The 22,749-nt window shown below is 40.4% G+C and overlaps 1 protein-coding gene across 4 annotated transcripts in view; it reads left to right on the top strand.

Moving 5' to 3' along the window:
* Positions 1-18,558, top strand: part of LOC122978848 (E3 ubiquitin-protein ligase SMURF2-like) — a 65,355-nt gene extending 46,797 nt beyond the window's left edge. For 2 of the 4 annotated variants that reach the window (XM_044345877.1, XM_044345876.1), the window contains 11 exons: positions 69-227; positions 2,479-2,535; positions 10,019-10,232; positions 12,388-12,491; positions 12,611-12,725; positions 13,132-13,310; positions 13,792-13,929; positions 14,139-14,259; positions 14,456-14,657; positions 14,822-14,897; positions 15,127-18,558. In XM_044345877.1, the coding sequence (XP_044201812.1) occupies positions 69-227; positions 2,479-2,535; positions 10,019-10,232; positions 12,388-12,491; positions 12,611-12,725; positions 13,132-13,310; positions 13,792-13,929; positions 14,139-14,259; positions 14,456-14,657; positions 14,822-14,897; positions 15,127-15,226 (1,465 nt within the window). In that variant the 3' untranslated portion in view covers positions 15,227-18,558. The remainder of the gene's footprint in view (positions 1-68; positions 228-2,478; positions 2,536-10,018; positions 10,233-12,387; positions 12,492-12,610; positions 12,726-13,131; positions 13,311-13,791; positions 13,930-14,138; positions 14,260-14,455; positions 14,658-14,821; positions 14,898-15,126) is intronic. The other 2 variants (XM_044345878.1, XM_044345879.1) reach the window with 2 other exon arrangements.
* Positions 18,559-22,749: the final 4,191 nt, after the last annotated feature.

The raw sequence follows: 22,749 nt of genomic DNA, 5'->3' as shown, positions 1-22,749 counted from the left end.
TAATTTAGAATTTGATTTAATTTGTAGAATCATATTTGCTAATGATTTTTATTTTTTTTTATGTTAAGGGACTTGAGCAATGTGAACTGTGAGGAGCTCGGCCCTCTGCCACCGGGCTGGGAGATCAGAAACACCGCCACCGGCCGCGTCTACTTTGTCGACCACAACAACCGAACGACACAGTTCACAGACCCGCGACTGTCTGCTAACCTGCATCTAGTACTCAAGTAAGTGTATCAATCATTGGTCCAGGTCAGAATATTGAAGGACATTACCTTGGCTGTGCTTTGAATTTGTGTTTTCTTTGTGGTACATTTTTGCCCGCCTTTTCTTACATTGTCAATAAAGGTCAACCAGTAGTAGATTTTTAAAGGCCGATATAATAATAGTTTGGAGTAGGAAATAGCCGATTAATCAGCCAATATCAACCCCATGAAAAAATTTTGCACCGTTGGAAATGAACAATCTTTGACTTTATTAGAAACTGGATAACAGTTGAACTGAACCTCTAAGTCAAAGTAATAAATACCTAAAACCTGCTAATCCTCCCAACGTCAGGGCGAGGCCACTAACCAGCTGTATGTGAGGATTCACACTCTTGTCGACCCGGTTCTTTATCAATACTATTACTGTTTTTTTTTTTTTTTAATTAAATAAATTCAGAACAGGATTGGAATTGATTTCTGCTTTTAAATACAACTAAATGCTGTTTGTAGAGTCACTATATAAACTCAATAATATCTCACTGGAAACAAATCTAAAATGTCAATAAAGTGAATAATATTTCTGAGATCAAAATACTGAATGAAGAACACAGACATCAGTCCCTATCAGTCGTCCGTCCTGTCCTCTGTCCTCTGTCCTCCTCCCTCTGCTGCTGGTGTAGATACAGCTGGTAGAGAGAGGAGGGAGCTGCTGTCTCAGCCAGTAGCTGAGTTTACAAGAATTTGCCAAATTTTAAGATTCATGGCAAAGATAAACACAAACAACTTTCATTTTAGCTTGTTTGTAACGATTCGCTATTAGCTTAACAAGCGCGCTGTGGTTGTGTAAAACATACCGGGAGACAGAGCGAGTGGAAATATCGTAAAATATAATAAAGTACTTATTGGCTTTTTAGTTGCAAAGGTTTTATTGCATTTACAGTAACGAGTGTAGTTGTCATCAACTTGAGTGTCCACCGCAGCCTCTCTGCTCTGCTCTGTGTGTCAAACACAGAGAGCAGAGGAGAGGACAGAGAAAACGTGGTAGAGAACTCTCAGTATAGCTCTTTTCTGTTCATTCAGCTTAAGCGCTGAATGAAAAAACACTAAGACACTGCGCTGAGTCTTATAACGGAAGGGAAAACCCTGATTACCTTGACTTCGTGTATGGAGCCTCCATGTAAATTGGTGACGTACATCCCCTCCTGACCAGTGGAGGCTGCGCAGCCATCGATCGCTATCGGAGCCAAGTTACACAAATTCCAATAGTTTGTAAAACGTCCTATCGACACCGATTAATCGATTGACCTGTAATTGCCGCAGTAGCAGTGTCCTTTAACACAACTGTCAAAATCGTCCAAACCAGAACCAGTCAAATATATTGCTGCATGCAAATTTACAGCTGCTTTGTATTGTGAATGATACCCTCTACCTTGAATACATATACAATAGTTTCAGTGAAACAACACGATCATAAAAGACACAAGACACCCTCAAACAAGCTCAAGCAAATAAAAGAGAACTGGAAAAGAAAATTCCTAAAGGAAGCACAATAAATCATCTATTTTGTCCGTCCAGTGAGCGGCGTTCATGTTATGTCAGTGTAATGCATCTTTTATATGTTACGGCCAGACTTTAAAGTCAAACATGCAGAGCTGAAAAAGAGCGAGATTCGCACACATAACATAACATCCCGTTTCCAGGACTTTTATTTTCTGCTACGTGACGTTTCAAGCACAAGGCTCTTTTATCAGATCGCTCCTGATACGTACAGAGAGCCGCCATTGTTTTATTTCACTAGAGACACACAACTCGGTTACAGAATAAACTTTTGGCTTCATTCATCTCACTTCTCATCATATTCATTCATCTCATCTTATTTTTGTTCTCTTCCTCTTGTCCCTTCCGCCTTGTTTCTGCCAATGGTCTTTTCCCTTCCTCTTCTTTCTCACTGACTCTCCTGTGTTTTCATCCGTTTCCTCTCCTCTGTATTTGTTCATGTTTTGGACCTCGTCACTATTTTTATGTCTCCCTCTTCTGCTTATTTCCTCGTTCTCTTTGTTCTCTCTCGTCCTTTAACTTGTCTCCTCTGTGTTGCTCTTTTTTTCTTTGTCCTATCCGTCCTGTGTCACGGTTCCTTTTTTCATCCTGTCCCCTGTTGTTTTCTATGCTCCAATCCTCTTTTCTGTCATTCACCTTTTCTCTTATGCCCTTTTTTCCCTCCTTTGTCTTTCTCTCTCTCTTTTCCTCCCTTCTCCTCTCCTGTTTTCTCCAGCAGCCCAAGTCCAAATGGTTCCCGTGTGGCCATGGACAGCCAAAACACTAACCTCAGGTAACCCAAATACACACACAAACACTCACACACACACACACACACATACCACATTTGCGCAGACACATGTGCGCCTGCAACATACTTGGATGCAGACATGCATGTGAACAATGCGATCAGCACACGCAGGTTGACGGGACATTTTCATACACTCACCCCAGCTGTTTGTGTAAAGCAGTTTCAGCAGCCAGTCACTCAAAGCTTCACACACAAACACACTGTTACACTATCATAAGAGGAAACGCTGACTGTGATGCTTTTCCACAGGGGGAATGTCCAGTATATATGCGCACGTTTTGTTTAACCTTCCTCAGGGTTGACTTTCATGTGGATGTCATTCAAGTTCAACACACGCTCTGGCTGGCTGTCTGCATCAGGGGGCTGTCAGTCCATCTCTCAGTGTATTTGTGCTCTCTGTCAGCAGTCTGTCTCTGCTGAAGCTCAGATCGTAGCCAGCTAAGCCAGCGGAGAGGCCTGGTGAAGCTGACCCCACACGGGAAAATAATACTAAACACGTGTTAGCACAGCAGCTGTTAGCTTAGCAGGCATTCTCATATCCTTGCTGAGCACACATTGGCTAAACACTACAGTACTGTGTTAGTTCTTCAAACTTAATAACTTAGTGAAAATGATAACAAGGGAAGTTGTCAGTGATATTCATGTGGAAGAAACCTGTGAGTTGTATGAGTCACAAATGAAAACTAGTATGATAAACTGAATTCTAGGATAGTTTTTCAGGTATTTTGGCTGTCTGGTAGCCCTTTACTTGCCAGCCTGTGATGCAGGAATCAATAGAACAAGAGGAACATAGAAAGATGTGGATAGTTTTCCCCTTTGCTTTTTTAGTACAAATTCTCAGTCAGAACTTCTTGCAATAACAGCGGCTGGCACGATAGACATGTTTGGGAAATCAACATCTGGTCATTTGGTCAAATAGTATCCATATGTGTCAGAACAGCCTCTGGTTGTGAGTTGAAGCTTAGCTATGTTATCCAGTCAGCATCATTAGCTGCTTGTCTGACTCCTTATTAGGAGAGATTTTAGAGAGTCCAGACAAAGTTTAAGGACTTTGAGAAGATCAAAATTAACAAGCACTAATTTCTAATACAGCTTCTCGTGATTCGTAGTGATTAATGAAAACAAAATTAAAATACAGTCTATATACAGTTCGTGTCACAGCATTAGATGTGCAGTGCTCGACACTGTCGGAACGTGAGGATAAATATATATAAAGATTAGCAGCACTTGCACTTTATTTGGCTGGTTTCATATGGTCACAGCAGACCTAACCAAATTTGGACTTTTTTGTATAACAGATTCTTGAAATAAGCCCAAGCAGATCAGATTTTTATTTTGGCTTTAAGACTTTAATCAGCCAAATAAGCTGCATTTCAAGCGGTGCAAAAGTAGAACTTGACATGTGATGTTCTACTGGTATGCTGTGTAATTGGGGTCAAAAAAACAATTTTGTTATTTTATCTCAAGAACAATTTTTATCACCCATAACCAAAAAAATGACAACATTTCTTCTGCCTTAATATTCGTCTTTTGTATTATTATCATTGTACCAGCGGAGATAAGTTTCAGTCGCAAGAAAAGTAACTTCAGTTCACTGTCGAAATGACTCTGACAGTGTTACAGCGTGTCTACACAGAAAGCACCTCATCTCACGCGCATCTGATTGTACAGATACACTCATTTGAATCAATGCAACAGTCTACGCAGGCCGTGTATTGGCACTCACACGCTTCACATCTATTTTCTTCCGTTTTATGCGTAGGATTGTGTGTCGGGCTCTTACCGAAACGCAGGTGACCTACGCTTGACGCTGTACTTAATGCATCCGTGCATGTAGACACTGATGGGGGACAGAAGCTGCTGCTTTGCTAATGTGCTGTTTTTGTTCTACAGGCTGTGTAGACATTGTGTTAAAACAGATCAGTGTAGTGATTTTTTTCTGCAAACAAAATTATTTTCATTCCAGCTTCTTCTCAGCTTTGACTATGAAACAATAAATTCTATTGGGTGTGCTAAAAAGCCTCAACAACAGAGACATAATGTTGGATTATTTACTGGGCGACATTAAACTTTAAATGCCCCGAGTGACTGACTACAGGCTCAACAACAACAACAGGCAGAAATACAGAGGCCACATGGTGAAGCACACATACACACATACCCGATGTGTGAGAATCTGATCATTTGACAATTTTTTATGGAGTGTTAACCTCGTTAGACCTTCTTGTCAGGTCTGCCGAAGCCTTTTAGAGAAAAAAGAGAAACCAGTACAACCAGTCAAACCACTCTCATACTCTGCTTTTACTACTATTTCATCTCTCCTCTTTCCCACTGTCCTTGTTCTTTTTTTATCCTCTCATCTGTACACCTCCCCCTCCTGTCATCTCCTCTGTCCTCTGTCCTCACTCACTCTCTCCGCTGCTCCCCGCCCTCTGCTGCGCTCCAAAAACTGTTAAAGTTATCAGCCTCTCTGCTGGCTCAGTGTCAGGACATCTGTCTTTTATCAACGCCAGGATTTAAGAATATTTCACCCAACGTCCTTATAGGTCCACCACACACACACACACACACACACACACACACACACACACACACACACACACACACACACACACACACACACACACACCATGCTATGATGCAGCACTGCATTGACCTGTTTCCATATAGGGAGATTGAAGGTGGTTGGTTGATGGGGTTGCATGTCAGGACCAGCTGAGTGCATGTTACCTCGTGCTGGTGTGTGGGGTTTAAGCAAAAATGCATCTTTGTTTTCTTTAGATATCTACACAGTTGCACAGATAGCGCAAGTCTCTGATTTCTTTCAGTGGAAAGGGGTTGCAAAGGAAAGTATGCATACTGCAGAGAGAGAGTGCAAAGGGAAATTTATCTTGCACGCTGGTTAGAACAGCATTAAGCTGTTGTGGCTCTGTTTCCCTCATACCACTGGAAGATGTTTTCATTATTGTTGGGGTGCATCTTTCTCTCTTTAATATCATGTTCTTTTTTTTTTTCTGGCAGACAGACTGAAAACGAAATACAAAAATAAGATAGAAGTCAGAGATGGTCAGTCAAACAAATTTAATCGCTACAGGGAAGAGACTTGCTTTAATTAAATTGTGAGAGACTGAAAAAAGCCATGTGTTGACTTAACTAAATAAAAACCCGACTGCAAGCCCAGCTGTCAGCCTCGACCTGAAAAGAGAGTGATGACAAATAACAATAAAATAATGAAAGTCTGTTTTCATCAGAGGGGGGAAAAAAAAGAGCTGTCAGACAAGATGGCTGATTTGTGTTTCAGGGTTACATCAAAGTGTGCCTGCTGTTTTGTCAAGCAGTGTTGTCACTATGTCCTAGATTTTTGTTCAAATCAGGCAAAAACTATACCTTTTTGTGTTATTATATCAAATTAAATCGTCATGTCTTTGGGAAATCTTCTGGTTTAGAGTACTTTTAAACAGTAGGTGTTCTCTTTAATGACACCTATGAAACCTCTCAAATTAACGGGTTTGACTACAGCAGCCTCATTTTTTTTTTTTTAAATCACATATCAAGCTTGCAGACTCTTGGCACTATTGTGGCTTGAAATGCAAATGGTATTTTTTTAAAGGCGTTTTTCATAATGTTCCCTCCGGCGACACAAACTGCAGACCCATATTTGTTGGCTTGCTATTGCGGATTTACTCTGCATTTCTACACCCATTAGTTGTTCAGCGGATATATTTTTTTTACCCCAAATATCCAGTTTCTGTGGAGATAAGGGAGCCATGAATAGATTCGATATTACCGCATTGAGAGTTTGTACCTCGGCCGTCTGATGCACCAAGACACATCTCGGTTTAAATGTGACTCAGACGGCCCCGTTGCCGTCGACCTCAGACTGATGAAGGCCTTGAATTGTCAGACAGTCAGACACAGCTACATTACTGTGGTCTGCCACACTGTCTCTCACATACTTAGCTTCCTCACTTGCACCAGCACATAGTATATGTCTGAAAGATTACATCATTGTGTGCCGAAGGTATTTTTAGTCGCCCCTGGATTTAGATTTAGTGGGCATCAGCAGGTATTTTCCAAACCAAGTTATAAATCTTCATGACATTTATGTCAATATTTGCGTTGATGTTTCAAGAAGTGATGATTATATTTGGTACATTGTGTGTGTGCGTGTGCGTATATTTAACCTGTGAAGGATAAATATAAGTGCAGATTATTCGGTTAGCATTAAATCTGATGTATATATCTACAGTATTTGACATTTTCTACTGTGCTTTTCTAGCCGCACATGTGTCTTGATGGTACAAAGAATGCCAGTGGTCTAAACAGTAAACAGTATATAGAAGGGTAAGTGTGTGGTGCATTAAAGGGCTGTCTGTATAGTAGTTAATAGAAGAGGACAGGACCTTGGTCAGGCTGGTGGAAAGCTTAAGTCCATTCAAACAGAAGAATTTCACTCTTACTCTCACTCACTTCTGTTTTATTCACACACACATACGAGGTACAGCACTCTGTAGTCAGCATGTATATATGTATATATGTGCTATATGAAAGCAGAAAGCATTTTTCATGTGTTGCTCTCTGAATATGTTTTCAAATGCAGCATATCTTAGCCAGTGGGCAGTCTCATCGCTGCAGTCTGTCTGTCGCTGGTTTCCTGTGCGTTTTGGAGCAGGTAGAAGCGTGCAGATGTTGCAGCTTTGGCAGGTGGGAAGAAAAGTTAAAGGTCACACTGGCAAAAACACTCCTATCATAAGCAAGTAAATAATTCCGTAAACACACATGCACACACTCGACTCTACGTGCCGCAGAGTCTGTCAGCAGTGGCGTTGTTTGGCCAACCTTTCTGTCCTCTCCCTGCTTTTTAGGCAGTAGGTGTAAAGAGCATGGCCCCAGCTGATACTCATAAAGGGTCCTTTGATTCTCTGGGCTGGGTGGGGGGTAGAATGGGTGTGTTGGGGTGGCTGGTGCGGCTTTAACACCACTACACCTACTCAGCACTCATTACAGCCCACCTGTGCCACACGCCTTGGAAAATAAGCAAGTAGACTTTCTCTTACACACACAAACACACAGACTTGCATTCTTGTGCATGCACTCTCTCACCCAACACACACACACACACACACACACACCCAGTCTGCCTCCCTGCAAACACAGAAAGAGGATGGAGCCCTATCATGACTCTGCAGGTTCAGGTGCAGGTGATCCAGTTCTGGCAAATGTTCATTCCTTCATTTCTTGACTCCAGCTCTTTTCCCCCTGCTCCTTCCACCTTGGAATAACAATAATAAAATCCTTTGGCTCTTATATTGAATTTGAAAGTTTATATTTCTCCCCAATCGTCATATTTCACCCAAGCTGTCACAGCAATAGGAACCATTTCTCTCTTTTGGCTCGGCAGATTTTCAGCTTTGCTGTGCTGGTATTTTCTATATTTACCATCAAATATGCAGAGCTCGCCCCCTTTGGAAACCAGAGACGATGAAATATGTCGAAACGTATTTTTAATTACACTGTGCCCTCAGAAGAAAAAAAAAAAAAGTGAGCTGAAATTATGCTTTATTATATGGTTCTGAAGCCTCCCAGCCAAAAGCAACTCATTCCATTTTGTTTTAAGGCCATCTTTTCTTCCCTTCCTCCTTCCTAAAGTGGTTTTCAGGACTGCTCTGCTGCAGTCTTACCCTTTCTTTGACATGCTAGGAGCCCCAGCGCTTGCCAATAAAATAAATAGCAGCGGACTTGATTATACAGGGATAGACTGGCGAAACACTGCACCCGTTTAGTTTGGAAAGTCCAAATAGATGAGGCCTTTTTCAACCCACTGAACCAGAGAACCCAAGTGTACAAGGAGTGTTGGAATAAGTGGGTGGCTATGTGCTGCTACCTTAGAAGGCCTCCCCTTCCTTTATATACCAATTCAGGCCTCATGGTGCGCCGCCTTTGTTTGACCAGCCTCGACACTCCACTCCCAGTGGAGGACAGTAGCTTCTTTTAAGGAAGCCCTCTGCTGGCTCAGCGTCTCCTCTCAGGAAAATGAGGGCCGCTGTCCTATTGAAGGGAGAGATGGATTATGTTTTTACGAGGCCCACCCAGGCATCCCACCACCAGCACCACAGTGAGGGCTGGAGGAGGTCCAAACTAGAACACTGACCATGGCTCAACTTTGGCAAGATTGTATTTTATAGCGTCTCATCTTTTTTAGAGTATACTGGTCAGACCTTGAATGTCAAAATGGGATGCATGAGTAAAAGGTCAGGGCTTTAATGCATGTTTCCCCGCTCCCACACTTAACCTTGTTGTCCTGAAATGGCAAAACAAGACTGCACTTTGACCAGGCAGACATGAACTTGAAGAGCAGTGTCTGGAGTTCATATTTATTAGAACATCATTTGTAGCCCAGAGAGAAAGACATCTTTAGTGTCGTGTTGACAGAAACAAGACTGGAAGTTTACAGAAATGTTGGTGTGTTTTTTCCTCTCCGCCTCAAAGTGGAAGGGTGGCCGCTCCGGCGGTCAGATGATGGATGTTCCAGTTGTGTTTGGTGGTGGGCAGGGGTACCTACCGGGAATCAACCCCGGCTGTCAGCTTCTTTATGCTTCAGACGGGACATAAAGATGTCTGGGGATGGAAAAGACACAGATACACAGCTGGAGTAATGATTTAGTGGGAATTAGCAAACTGAAAGTGGGAGAGGTTACGCATGGCGAGTGTGGTGGAGGAGGGCAATAAGAACACATCGACTTATCTGTCCAGCTGAGCAAGTCAGAGGCGCCAGCTACTCTTACACCACTCTCTTTTGTATATTTCTTCCTCTCTCTCTCTTTCTCTTCCTCTCTCTCTCTCTCTCTCTCTGCTTACACAGGGTTTATCTCCCTCTCTCTGTCTTTCCTGGTGGCGATATTTACCAAACGTCTGGTCAAAGGCCCAGCCTGTCCGCAGGTCTGGATCAGATTTACTCAGGGCTTAGGGCTCTGTTTAGTGCTCTTTGCTTTGAGAGGAGTGAGGAGGGTGAGGGCTAAAGAGGGAATTTCTTACAAAACTCCTTAGTTCAGCGGTTAGAAGATATTTGAGCTGTAGGGGCTGGGGAATTCCCTACAGGACATATCCCTCTTTCTTCTATCTTCGTATAAATCCGCTGCCTCCACCGTTGTAAAAGCAGTGCACGACAGAAATTACAATCTCCCAATGAGCATATGACAGTAAACAGCTGTAATGCACCAAATGGAAACTCTACTTTGGAAAGAACATCCCCAAGACAAACTGTTCAATGCTGTTGTTTCAGTGAATGATGAATCATGCTGACCTGTGACTCTTCCTTTCTTCTGTCTTTTCCCTTCTGTCCCTTTGTCTTCTCACTCATCTCCCCATTCATACCTTTGTTGATCTCCCTGACTGCGTCTCTCCCCCTCCATCCCTCCTTGACTGTTCATCTTCCACCTCTCCTTCACCCACTTTATCCCTCCAGTCATCCGACTCAGTTGAAGGACCAGGGTGGTCCTGGTGGCCCTCAGCCAGCTCTGTCTCCAGCCCAGTTGCCTGAAGAGGCAGAATGCCTGACGGTGCCCAAATACAAGCGAGACCTGGTGCAGAAGCTGAAGATCCTGCGACAGGAGCTTTCTCAGCAACAACCCCAGGCCGGCCACTGCCGCATCGAGGTCTGCCGTGAGGAGATATTTGAGGTAAACAAACCCAAAATAAAACTAAACACCTAAAGAGAAGATGCACCTTTTATATGCAGATACACGGATGAAAACACATTAATGCACTACTTACCAGCCCAATGCTCGAGAACAGTCATTCTATCGAGTAAATTGCAAAAACACTACCTTCCTTTACGCTCACACATCACCAGAATCTCGCTCCACCTCAGAAGTGCACATACCTGCATGCACCTGTGAGCTGAGACACGCACAACGTTCTCACCTAAAGTTTCTGATGTGCTCTTTAAACGATTAAAGTAAATATTTAGGTGACTGTTAAATGTCATCTGAGCACAGCTGCAAATATACACACACAAACGAATATGCATAACAACACAAGAGTTTACCATGAATTCGAATGATGTGCATTGACCGTGTGTTCATAAAATTCATCATCTGGCTCGCAAAGGATCACGTGCAGACATGCAAACTTAAAACATCCATGAAAACAATAGCAGAATGCTCACAAACCCAGATCTTTGCATTTTACTGGCATTTTTTCACCCTGTTTACGACGTGCACCAGAAAAGGGCCTGGGGCAGTACTCAGAACCGCTTTATGATTTCCAGGGAAAAGCAGACCCAAAAGGCCTTCACGACACCACAAAAAAAAACTCCTTCTCTGTTCCTTTTCTTCTCCTCTTCTGTCTCTCCTTTTCTTGCTCTCCCAATCATTTGTTCTACCAAGGCAAGGCATTCTTTCTGGATGATTTCAGCAGCTAAAGAGATGTGGAGGGTGGGAAGGAGGGGGTGAGGAAAGGAGCTAAGGCAGCAGTGGCAAGTATTCGGGGCCAGACATAACTTCATAACTACAAGTTGAGCAATGAAAAATATGACTTCATCGCCCTTCGACGTGACAGCTGTGGAAGGGGAAAGCTAAGTGCGAAACACCAGCACTGCTTAAGGTTTTCATGCAGAAACCAACGCTGTAGTTACCCGTGGCAGTGAGTGCACGTGAGTGTGCGTGTAGTCACAATGGTTCTAGTGTGATTTCCTATTTATACGTGTTCTGTGCCATGATTTGACATACAGTACCAGTCAAAAGTTTGGGAACACCTTCCCGTTCCCTTGAATGAGAAAGTGTGTCCAAACTTTTGACTGGTACTGTTTGATTTACACAAATATTATGTCTCACTACTCCATCATAAATGCTACTGAGGTTTGCAATGTTCTGCACCATTTGGAAGGGTCAAGGAGACATTTATCTGCACCCTTAAGACTCCGTTACTTGAGTCTTGAAACCTTTGAATCATGCACTAAAAGGCCCAAATTAACTATTTAAAATGCGTGATTGTTTAATAGCAGCTTACAGTCCTCTGTGTGCAGCCCGGCTCTGTCACGCTGTCACGTCGCAGCAGTGCTGTTGCTGTGGCAGATTGTTTACTGTGGCACAGCCTCTGAGTCTCTGGACTCCTCTGAGGACAGACAGAGAGCTGACTCTTATGTAATGTAAAAAGGCAACACACTCACTATTTGTTTAAATAAAACTGGGGGGGAGAGGTACAATGAATTATCAAGATTATTTTTTAAGGATACTTAACAGTAAAATTGAAGTAGTATTAGTAGTATTCATAGTATTTTATGCCTGAACCTGCCCCAAACCTACAGTACGCACATGAAAACGAAGCCCTTACCAGGTCTGCGTATGTCAGTATCCTCACAACCAGTCTGGCTAGAGCTGAGTATCATTTCTCACCACTTTCTAGAAACGTATTGTTGTATTAGTCATTTTCTCCCAACATGCTAATCCTTGATTATGAAGAGGAAATCTCTCTTATGTCTCCACTGAATACATTAATTCCTTCATGTTGCATTACTTAAGCTTAATACTTCCCCTAACTTGATCTAACATAAGTGCAGTGACACTGCACACACAGCCAAGAGTTGTCTCTGAAGGTGTGTGTTGGTCCCATGACAATGTTTGGTTTGTCAAAGTTACAGTACTTCACACACACACACACACACACACACACACACACACACCAGCAAGCCAAAGCCTCCAAAGCTATTATTTACTATTTTTCCATTCAGCAAAGGAAACAGTGCTGCCCCTCTGGTTATATTTTGTGATATTAAAGCCACTCTTGTTTTGTGTACTTTCTCATATTAAATTTGCTGTCTGTGTTGAACTACAGGAGTCGTACCGACAGGTGATGAAGATGCGTCCAAAAGATCTCTGGAAAAGACTGATGATCAAATTCAGAGGAGAAGAGGGACTGGACTACGGTGGGGTAGCCAGGTAATTTGCTTATTTTTCCGTTTTCTTTTTTTCATTCACATTCAGTTAATTTATACTTGTATAATAATTTATTGAAGCACGTTTTCAGCATGCTTTGTGTATTTGTGTGTGTTTGTTAGGGAGTGGTTGTACCTGCTGTCCCATGAGATGCTGAACCCCTACTACGGCCTGTTCCAGTACTCCAGAGATGACATCTACACTTTACAGATTAACCCGGACTCTGCCGTCAACCCTGTAGGAATGATTTTATTTTACCGAGTCCTACCAGTCACAGATGCAAAGATAGAAAACATGAAGTTTACAAGGATGCAGAAATAGAGAAAATATTATGGAGCAGCAAGTAAAGATTGTTTCCAGTCACACGGCGCTGGTGATATAATTGTGATGTCATTTGATGTGATTTTGAGTTTGACGTGCATACAAGAGACTTAAATGTTAAATGATGATTTCACAATGATATAACTTTGTATGCAGTAAATTATGATGAGGTTTGTCCAGCGACAGAGCAATGCACTGTCATTATGGTATAATAAAAGTGCTTTTAACACCAGCCTGGAAAGATTCAGGTTGTAAATTAGTTTAAAAAAAAAAACAGTTGGAATGAAAGTCTTAATATTAATATCCTCTGTTTAATCTGCAGGAGCACCTGTCATACTTCCACTTCGTGGGTCGTATCATGGGCATGGCGGTGTTCCACGGCCACTACATCGATGGAGGCTTCACCCTGCCCTTCTACAAACAGCTGCTGGGAAAACCGATCACGCTGGATGACATGGAGTCTGTGGACCCGGACCTCCACAACAGCCTCGTCTGGATCCTGTAAGATTTTTTTTTTTTTTCTTGACAGGCGACCCATTATTCTCTAAATGCTCTACACTAGCGAGCCAAAGATAAAGAGAAAACACAAATTACAATCCTGATAAAACATATCTGTAACTTTATACTGGTTTTCTGATTGTACCAGTGGAGCAATAAAGCAGGTTTTTACAGATGATAGATATACAGGGATTAGAAAACAAAATGTATTCATACACAAAAAGCAATAAAAAACAGGACAGAGCGCGCACACACACACACACACACACACACACACACTCGACCAGTCTGTCCTCAACTCTTTTTGCAAAAGTGAAACCAATTCAAACGATTGTGGCGCCCCCTGCTGCCAGTTAAGCTGAATGTCTTAACTCCAAAATGAACATCCTTGCTGTTTACACTCCGGTGAAATATATTTTCACATGCAGATGTTCCTCGATCTTCTCTTGAGAGCTCATACCTTTCCTCTCTCCTCTCTCCTCAGGGACAACGACATCACTGGCGTTCTGGACCACACCTTCTGTGTAGAGCACAACGCCTACGGAGAAATCATCCAACACGAGCTCAAACCCAACGGCAAGAGTATCCCCGTCTCAGAGGACACCAAGAAGGAGTATGTCAGGTATGGAGAAGGCGTTTTTTTTTTTAAAGCATCTTCGTAAACTAATATTAGAAAGATATTTACCTTCTTAATTAAAAAGGCAACACAGGAGGTCAGAGGTTGTCTCAGCTTTAATTTCAGAACATACTGTTGCAGTGTCATTAATTCAGTGTGAAGATGATGATCCCTTTGTGTTTCCTCTCCTCCCTCCTCTCTTTTATCCTCTGCAGGTTGTATGTGAACTGGCGTTTCCTGCATGGCATCGAGGCTCAGTTTCTGGCCCTGCAGAAAGGCTTTAATGAGGTTATCCCGCAGCATCTGCTCAAAGCCTTCGACGAGAAGGAACTCGAGGTACTTGAGAAAACTATTTCAAAATCAAAGTGACCCAAATATAGTACAGTTGTCATCAGCATCCCTTCTTTACATACACACTCATCATTTTTATTTTTCCTGTTTGGTGCTAAAAATATCTTCCATCGTACACTACCGCAGTACGCTAACTTCACGTTAAAGTTTGTCTCCACTTCTCCTCCTCCTCCTCCTCCAGCTGATTGTGTGTGGCCTGGGAAAGATCGACATCTCCGACTGGAAGTCCAACACTCGTCTGAAGCACTGCACCCCCGACAGCAACATCGTTAAGTGGTTTTGGAAAGCAGTGGAGTCGTTTGACGAGGAGAGGAGGGCCCGGCTACTGCAGTTTGTTACCGGCTCATCCAGAGTTCCGCTGCAAGGCTTCAAGGCTTTACAGGGTACTTACCTGACTCTATGTGACTATCAAACTGTTTCCAGTCCTAATAGTTTCCCTTTCACTGCTCATAAAAGGTGTCTTTGATCATTCTTTGTGAAAACTAAGAACTATGTCAGGATTTTGATGCTGAACTGCGATTAAATCCCGTTTGTGTTCTGACTGCAGGTGCTGCAGGGCCCAGACTCTTCACCATTCACCAGATCGATGCCAACACCAACAATCTGCCCAAAGCCCATACCTGGTGTGTCTCACATGCAACTGCAGACACAAATGCATTTGCACACACACACACAACATGCACAAAAGCTTTTATTGTTGTTATTCATTTTTGTAATTGAAAAGGATTCTTTTCAGTGTGACAATGAGCCAACACACACAATAACAGAACCATGAAATTCAGCCACCATTAGTTTTATTATTTACATCTGTAAATACCTTTATTCACGTGGACTTTCTCTTTCTTCCTCCAGCTTCAATCGGATCGACATTCCGCCCTACGAGAGCTACGACAAACTATACGACAAGCTGCTGACTGCGATCGAGGAGACCTGTGGCTTCGCGGTGGAATGAGAGACACATCGGAGAGTGTGTTTGTGCGTGTTTGTACATGTGTAACTGTGTGCAGGACTCTCAGACTATTACTGTCACTGCGACGTGCCGACACGCTCGCTCAGAGCCTTCGACCAGCCTGCAGTCTTCCTCTTTTCTCACCGCTGTCCACATTCTTCCCTTATCAATATCTGTTTGAACAGCTGCTAGAGAGACATCCCGTCATTCTTTTTTTTTTTTTTTTGGTTCTGTTTTGGTGTAGTTCATGTGACTAATGGTTAAATACAGAGAAATCAAGTTAAGAGCTGCAGCGTAACTGTTTTTGTATTGTATCATCGTTGTGAGTGGGAGTTTCTTTTGATTTTTGTCAGCTCCTCTTTGCAGTCAGAAGTAGAAATGGTGAAAAGATCGGCACCGCCTGGTCATCTCCTCTTAAATCAAATCAATTCAGGAAGCAGATTATCAACTTATTGCTCAACATCTTGCAAAATCCCAGGCATTAGCGAACAGTTAGTCACTATTTTGTTTTGCAATTTGAACCGATTTAATTGCTCTTTGTCATGCTACTGAATTTTTAACACACGTATTCTGCAGGTAGCCATATCTTGCCCTTGGTAGCCATCTTTATCCTCAAGCCTTTACGTCCACCCCCCTCCACCCCCCCATTGGCTGCAGCGTTCGTGTGTTTCACCTTGTTGGAGCGCCACAAATTCATCCTACCTCAGTGTAATGCTTTGATATTTGAAGGGTTTCATTCCAAAATGGTATGTAACAGATTTAGTTTGAATCCATAATAAAAGTGATCAGTTTTTACAGTGATACTACATAATGAGTACAATTTTCATACCAGCTCTCATTTAGTAAATATATCATTTTGAAATGAAACTCTGACTTGGACGTAGGTCTGATGTTTTGTGGCGTTTTTGAGTCGAGCTTGTCGTGTGGTCTTTAAAAAAAAAAAAAAAAAAAAAAAAAAAAAAGGGGGACAAACGGACTCTGGTGAAGAAGAAGGTATGAATCTCGTTGTTTAATCTGGATCGCTGCACAGTGTGTCCACAGCTCTTGTAAACGTGTGCGTCTCCGTGTTGCTGCATGTGTATACGAACGTACGCTTGTATGCGAGGAAGTTTTAGACATTTTGTAGATGAATCCCACTTAGCACAGTATCCCGTATCCGATGCTGCAGAGCTGATCGAAACCTCACCGCTGAGCCCGGTTTGTCTTCCTCTTCTCTCAGTCACAACATTTGTCTCCAGCAGAAATAAGTATGCATGTTTTTTTTGTGTTTTTTTTTTTTTCTTTTTTTATCCAGTCCTGCACACTTCCTGTCAGATCACATGTGAATAGGGCACAACTGTCCACGGGACCAGGCTTGATAAAAAGCTATTCAAGGCAGACGTCTATTTTCAGTCATCGGTTAAAAAAAAAAAAGGCAGAAATATTTCTTTCTCTCTCTTTCGTGACTTTAGAGCACTTTACAAACTGAGCAGTGATGGCAGGAGTGCTTTCTTCTCGTTAGATTAAAATATATCATGTTTCATTTGCTATACAACTACATTAGAAATATACAGAGTAAAAAGTATCTATACACCTGTAATTTTTGAGTATATATGTACAAATACATAGCTATTTTGTATATTGTTGCTTGTTCTTTCTGTTCAATGTAAATGCAAGCATGTTGATGTCTGTCACAGACCTCTTTGCATTCTCAGGTGAAGTTGTCCTTTGTTGTTTTTTTTTTTAAGGTTTTTTTTTATTATTATTTTACATTTATTAGGCTAGTATGTGAGGAGGGATAAACTGGTTTTGATGGAAACTATATTTCAGAGGCCCTGTCTTTAAACCCATGATAGAGTGTCAGTTTAAAGTGATGTTTTCCTTTGGTCGATCACTTTCACTTTTTGGCACGTACACCTTAACAGGAGAACATGATTGAGCGTTTGCTGCTTTGGATGTCTGGATTTCATATTTATATGAACAGTCTGTATGCAACATGATTTATTAAAAGCAATGAAATGGACTGAATGCTGTTGGCGGCTTCAGATATGTTGACTGCTGCTGGACTCCTGAGTGTGCTACACGGTGAAAATGTTCAACCAAAATGAAACGTCACTTGAAAAAAAAACAGCGAGAAGCGTCTTTTATCAGCAGAGCCTCTCCATCTAAAACCTCTGCGTGAATGGATGCTCAAGAAATAAAGCCTATTTATTTGCATAAGTATTACTCTTAGAAAACGTTTTGACTTGGAAAAATTAGTTAAATGTTTTTTTTTTTTTTTTTTGAACATGTATACTGCCTGCATTTATTTGCAACCATGAACAGTTTGTTAGCCGATACTCTGAAACCTTGTGTGTTTTATTTCGTGGTCATCATGGGACAAAACAAAAAAGAGTACATCAAAATTGTCGTCTTTGTACAGTTGCAGAGAATTTATTTGATTTTACCTTTAATAACAGGACTCAGTGGCAGAATAGAAATAAATGCATTACAAGTTCTTTTGCACACATTTATGCATACTTGGGCTCCAAGTTATAATCGGACACTTCCTTCTATTTACCAAATAGTTAATGGACTGATTGATTTTTATGTAGATACACACATATATATATATACACACACATGTTCTTGATATGCACACATGTATGTTTGTCCAGTGTACACAATCCACTTCTGCTCTTTGTTACTTTTTGTTGGCACCAAGTTTTCTGGCTGGTTCAGTCTTCAGTGCAAAAGTTGTGGGGATTGAGTGTTTCCAGACGAGGTGAAATCAAAACTTTCTCCTTTAGCCATCACCGTCGGACATTGTTGACTATTTTGAAGATCACTGTTCATTTTTTGTAGATTTCAAAGCGATGATGTGAGGCGATTTTAGTGTAATCTGATTGATTTTGATGAATCTAATTACATAAAATGGCCAAATGAGCGCCAGACCTTTAAAAATGATGTAAGATCAGATGTTCATTTAACAGTTTGATCTGTTACAATCCACAATGAGTCGTGTAATGTTCAACAATCTCTCTCCCCACACTTTGAAATACACATTTACAGGTTTATTGTGCAAATTCTCGGGTGTGTGTAAATTACTTTTGATTCAGTACAAAACAGGAATTTTTTTTTTTTTTTTTTTTTTTACTGCACCATGTTTTTGTTTCTTTTATTTCCTATCTGGTTTTGTATTTATTATTACAGTATATGTGTTCATAGTTTTTCACATCAGCTGCTCTGTGAGCTTGTATCTGACACCTGTACATAAGGACAATAAAGAAGCAAAATAATAAACTTCTTGTACCCTTGCAGAAAGCTGAGCAATAAAACTATGCTGTTTGGACCTCACAGCATTATGTTTTATAGAACTACATGTGTCGCTTTCTTTTTTACTGCAGCAATATTACTAATATAATAATATAATATAAAAACATTGATAAAAGAAAAAAATGGAATAGAAATACAATAATATAACACGAGATGATCTTTTTGAGATTGGGTAAACATTGTATCTATCTTTAGCTTTTTTTTCTGTTAATCCCTCTCCAAAGTGGACAAAAACTGTAAAATGTAGGAAATATATCAATTGATTTTGTCTTTTATCTCATGTAGAGCTAATAGTTGGTTTATTGTTAGACAGAATATATATATATACACCATCATCCTTAATGGTAATTTTCTGTTTTAATTTCTTACATGTCATTTGTGAAGTCTATTTTTTGTTAAAAAAAAAAAAAAAATAGACTAGACATTAATTAACACCACTTGATTGAAGAGGGATAACTACATTTTGCACTTAAAAAAACATTTCATGTATTTAAATATATAATGTAGTTTGTTTTTACTGTTTTTTTGTTATTTTTAATTGACATAAAAAACAGTTACAGTTTCCTTCTCCACACAGTGATCATATACAGAATAGCAAAATATTCATTTTACGCTTTGCAGAAGAAAAGTTAAAAAATAAAATAAAATAAATAAACTGAGCTGGGGGGAGTTACATTTCATATAAAGATAAATAATTTATTTATAAATAAATCAAATTTTAATTGACGATGGATGTTGGCTCAGTAACCATTGCTCTGTTATGTGACACAATAAAGTTTAAACAAAACAAAACAAAAAAAACGTTGACATACGGCAAGACTGAGGGACCAAGAGGTCAAAACAAGAAAAATGGAGAAGTTGAAACATTTATGAGTTGAAAGTGTCATAATTTGGCTAATTTGGCTTGTGCCCGGTCTTCTAACCATCTGGGTGAAAGCATTTTCCGCCGGCTGCACCATAAAAACACAAACATCGTAAATTAATTATCTTTAGGAGAATCTGATGGTCAATACATGAGAGGCACATGCTGAGGCTACTGTATGTGAAGTGTGCTTCAGGGAAAATGTGATGTAAAGACATGCGATCAGTCTCCATGTTTCCATATACTGTGTGTATCCATATTGATTAACCAGCCAACTCACTGCCAGTAGTGGAAGAAGTATTCAGATCATTACTCCAGTAAAAGTAGAAATACTGTGGTCTAAAAACACTCCATTACAAGTAAAAATCCTGAATTCAAAATGTTACTTAATTAAAAGTACAAGAGTATTATCAGCAAAATGTACTTAAAGTATGAAGAGTGAAACTACTCGTTATGTAGACTAACTTCCTTCAGAGTGTTATATTATAATTAGTTGTAGGAGCCAATTAACGCTCAAGTCTATAAATAGGAACCTTTGCCCTGTTAGGTGTTTCCGCCCGGACGATGCACAGTTTTACACCACATAGTGGGGCAGCTTGTTGCTGCCGGAGTTGCCCGTCGTTCTGGATGTAACTGCCTGTTTATTGGAAACATGATCAAGTTTATTGGACACTAATGAAGAAGGTAAAAAGACATAAATGACGGAGTGTTAAACTGGACGGTTTGACTTTAATTAGCGCGTCAATGACGTCATCCGCGGTACAGCAGCGCAGTGGCTTGAAGCCTCTACAATGTTATATTGTGTGTTTTTTATCACTAACAAATACATGTAAGAGCATTTTAATGTTGTAGTTTATCGTTGTGGAGCCAATTTTAGATACGTTGGGTAGGTTAATAGTAATAATACTGCATTATATTATTTAAGTGTATCATGTTTTTTTACAATAATACATTTTATTTATATAGCACCTTTCACACAAAGTGCATAACGATTTTAAACAGAAAAGAGCAGATAGTTCAAACAACAGTTATATAACATCAAAATATTTTATGTAAAATCTTAATTTTGAAGTAACTAATAACTACAAGTAGCAAATAAATGTAGTGAAGTAAAAAGTACAATATTTCCCTCTGAAACGTAGTGGAGTACAAGTACAAAGCAGCATAAAGTAAAGTACAAGTATGTGAGATTTGTACTTAAGTACAGTACTTAAGTAAATGTACTTAGTTACATTCCACCACTGCTAACTGCCACGTTTAATGATTGTAGTTATCGTCGGACTAAGTCTTCAGAGAATCGACCTGAACAGCCACTGAAGAGGAGCTCTTCATCTGAAACCTGGTGAGAGGGTCTATGTGTAAATTTAAGTTTTATTTCTAGACCACTTCTTCATAGTGGTGATTGAATCTGAAAACATTCACATTGCAAGTTTTATTTGACTTTGTATGCTTTTTGAACTGTGTAGTAATTATGATGAATAACAGTTAAAAAAAAAGTCCTTATTGGTGTGGAAGAGCCTCACAAGCTGCCTAAATACACATGTGAACTTGCTTTACACCCTTGTGCTCTTGTGTTGTCTGTTTATTTAGTGAAAGTGTGCATGATTGATACCCGCTGATGATGAGTTCACCAGTCCAGTCATCTGAAAACGGAATGGTACGATTAATTGTTTGACAGAAAATGAATATTATAATCCTTTAATTGTAATGTTCTGTTTGTGTCCTAAATGTAATTTGTGAAGGTCTTGTGTGTTAAATGAGTGAGACTGTTTCCACTAAGCTGTGCTGACAGGTTGCTGTTCATGTCCAATTTCAAGGAGTCAGGGAAAGAATATGCTGCTGTTCAGAAAAATCCAGACAAGCAGACGGCAACACAACAGTCAGAAAATAAAGAAAATCGAGGTGAGTCACTTTCACATTAGAAAAGTCTCTCTCAAGCTCAAAACCTGCAAGCAAATTGTTAAGCAAGAGAAGTAAAAGTAATAACTGACTGGGTCCACACACAGATATTCAAGAAGATGAGGATCAAGAATTCAGCACATCATTAAGTGTAGGAGACGGACGCTTCCTGGTGGATTTGGGGAGGTAAGCTGATGTTAATCCAGTCTGAGGCAATGGGGTCTTCTGGCTTTTGTTAAGATTTCCTCTGTCTTTCTTCCTACCCACACCATCTCCAGTTTTTAATGTTACTTCTTCTGTGATCTGTTTTACTTAACACATTGAAAAGGAAACTAACAACTCCTGTCCATGTGAGTAACTGCTGCATCTTTTCTTTTCCCTTCAGCTCGTCAGAGTTCATCATTGATGAAGAGTGCATCCTTCAGCTTTTCAAGTCATGTCGGGAATGCAACAGACAATGTACAGTTAGAAAAACTGTCAAAGGACTAAAGCTTGTTATTTCCCAGGCATGTTGTTACTGTCACAGCCGCTGTAAATGGACCAACCTGCCAAGTGATGACGACGATGACGATGAACATTTTCAGTTGAATCAAAAAGATTCAGCAAGTTGAAAAACCAACACAGCACCATCACCTAGCAGTAATACTAGTTGAGATAGTTTCATGTCTGAAACGACGCTCCATGTGGACAGTGGTTGGACTGGGATTATGTTGATCCAGGAATATTTTCCAGTGTTTTGGAGCTCACTTGTTTACTGACGCCATTCACACACACATCAAACAACCATCTGATGCTAGAAGGTGGTTGTCACAGCTTGTCATATATGTCCATTGACATCATCAAACCACAGCCACAGAGAATACTTGAGAATACTATTTAGTTTTCAAGCAATATTGAACATTGTTGACCATGACTCATTGTGTTGGTGGTTAAACTCAAACTTACCTTGAAGTGCTCCTACACTCAAAAACGTTTCTTATTGTTGCTGTGCAGAGTTTGACACTATAGGACTGTTTTCACATTCATCCGCTGAAGGGGGAAAGTTTCTCTGTGCCCTTACCTACAAGAGTTTGTGACATCATAACTAGTTAGTCAGTACAGGTATCACAGGAAACAGCTGTGTTTTTTCCCTCAGATATAAATATATATTTTATCTTCAATTTAAATCGTTACGTCTCTTGGATTTGGACTTTCACCCTTCATCCACATGGAGCTGCCTCATTATCGGATTTGTTCACTGTTTATTTTTTTACACTTTAAGAACACTTTTACACTTTAGAATTAAAATAAAACCCTAAAACAATAACCTGCACCTCATGCAAATGACTTATAACGGGGGGTTGGGGGTCCTAAGCGTTTAATTATACAATTATTTAAATATTTATATATTTAGTTTCTACACACATCCACTCCATGGATGTATAAAGAGGACTATTAGTTGTAGTTCTGTCTATACATCCATGGCCACTGA

The sequence above is a fragment of the Thunnus albacares genome, chromosome 3 (assembly GCF_914725855.1).
Source record: "Thunnus albacares chromosome 3, fThuAlb1.1, whole genome shotgun sequence".
Classification (NCBI taxonomy): Eukaryota; Metazoa; Chordata; class Actinopteri; order Scombriformes; family Scombridae; genus Thunnus; species Thunnus albacares.
The sequence above is the reverse complement of the archived record's forward strand: the minus strand, read 5'-3'. Positions and strand labels throughout refer to the sequence as shown.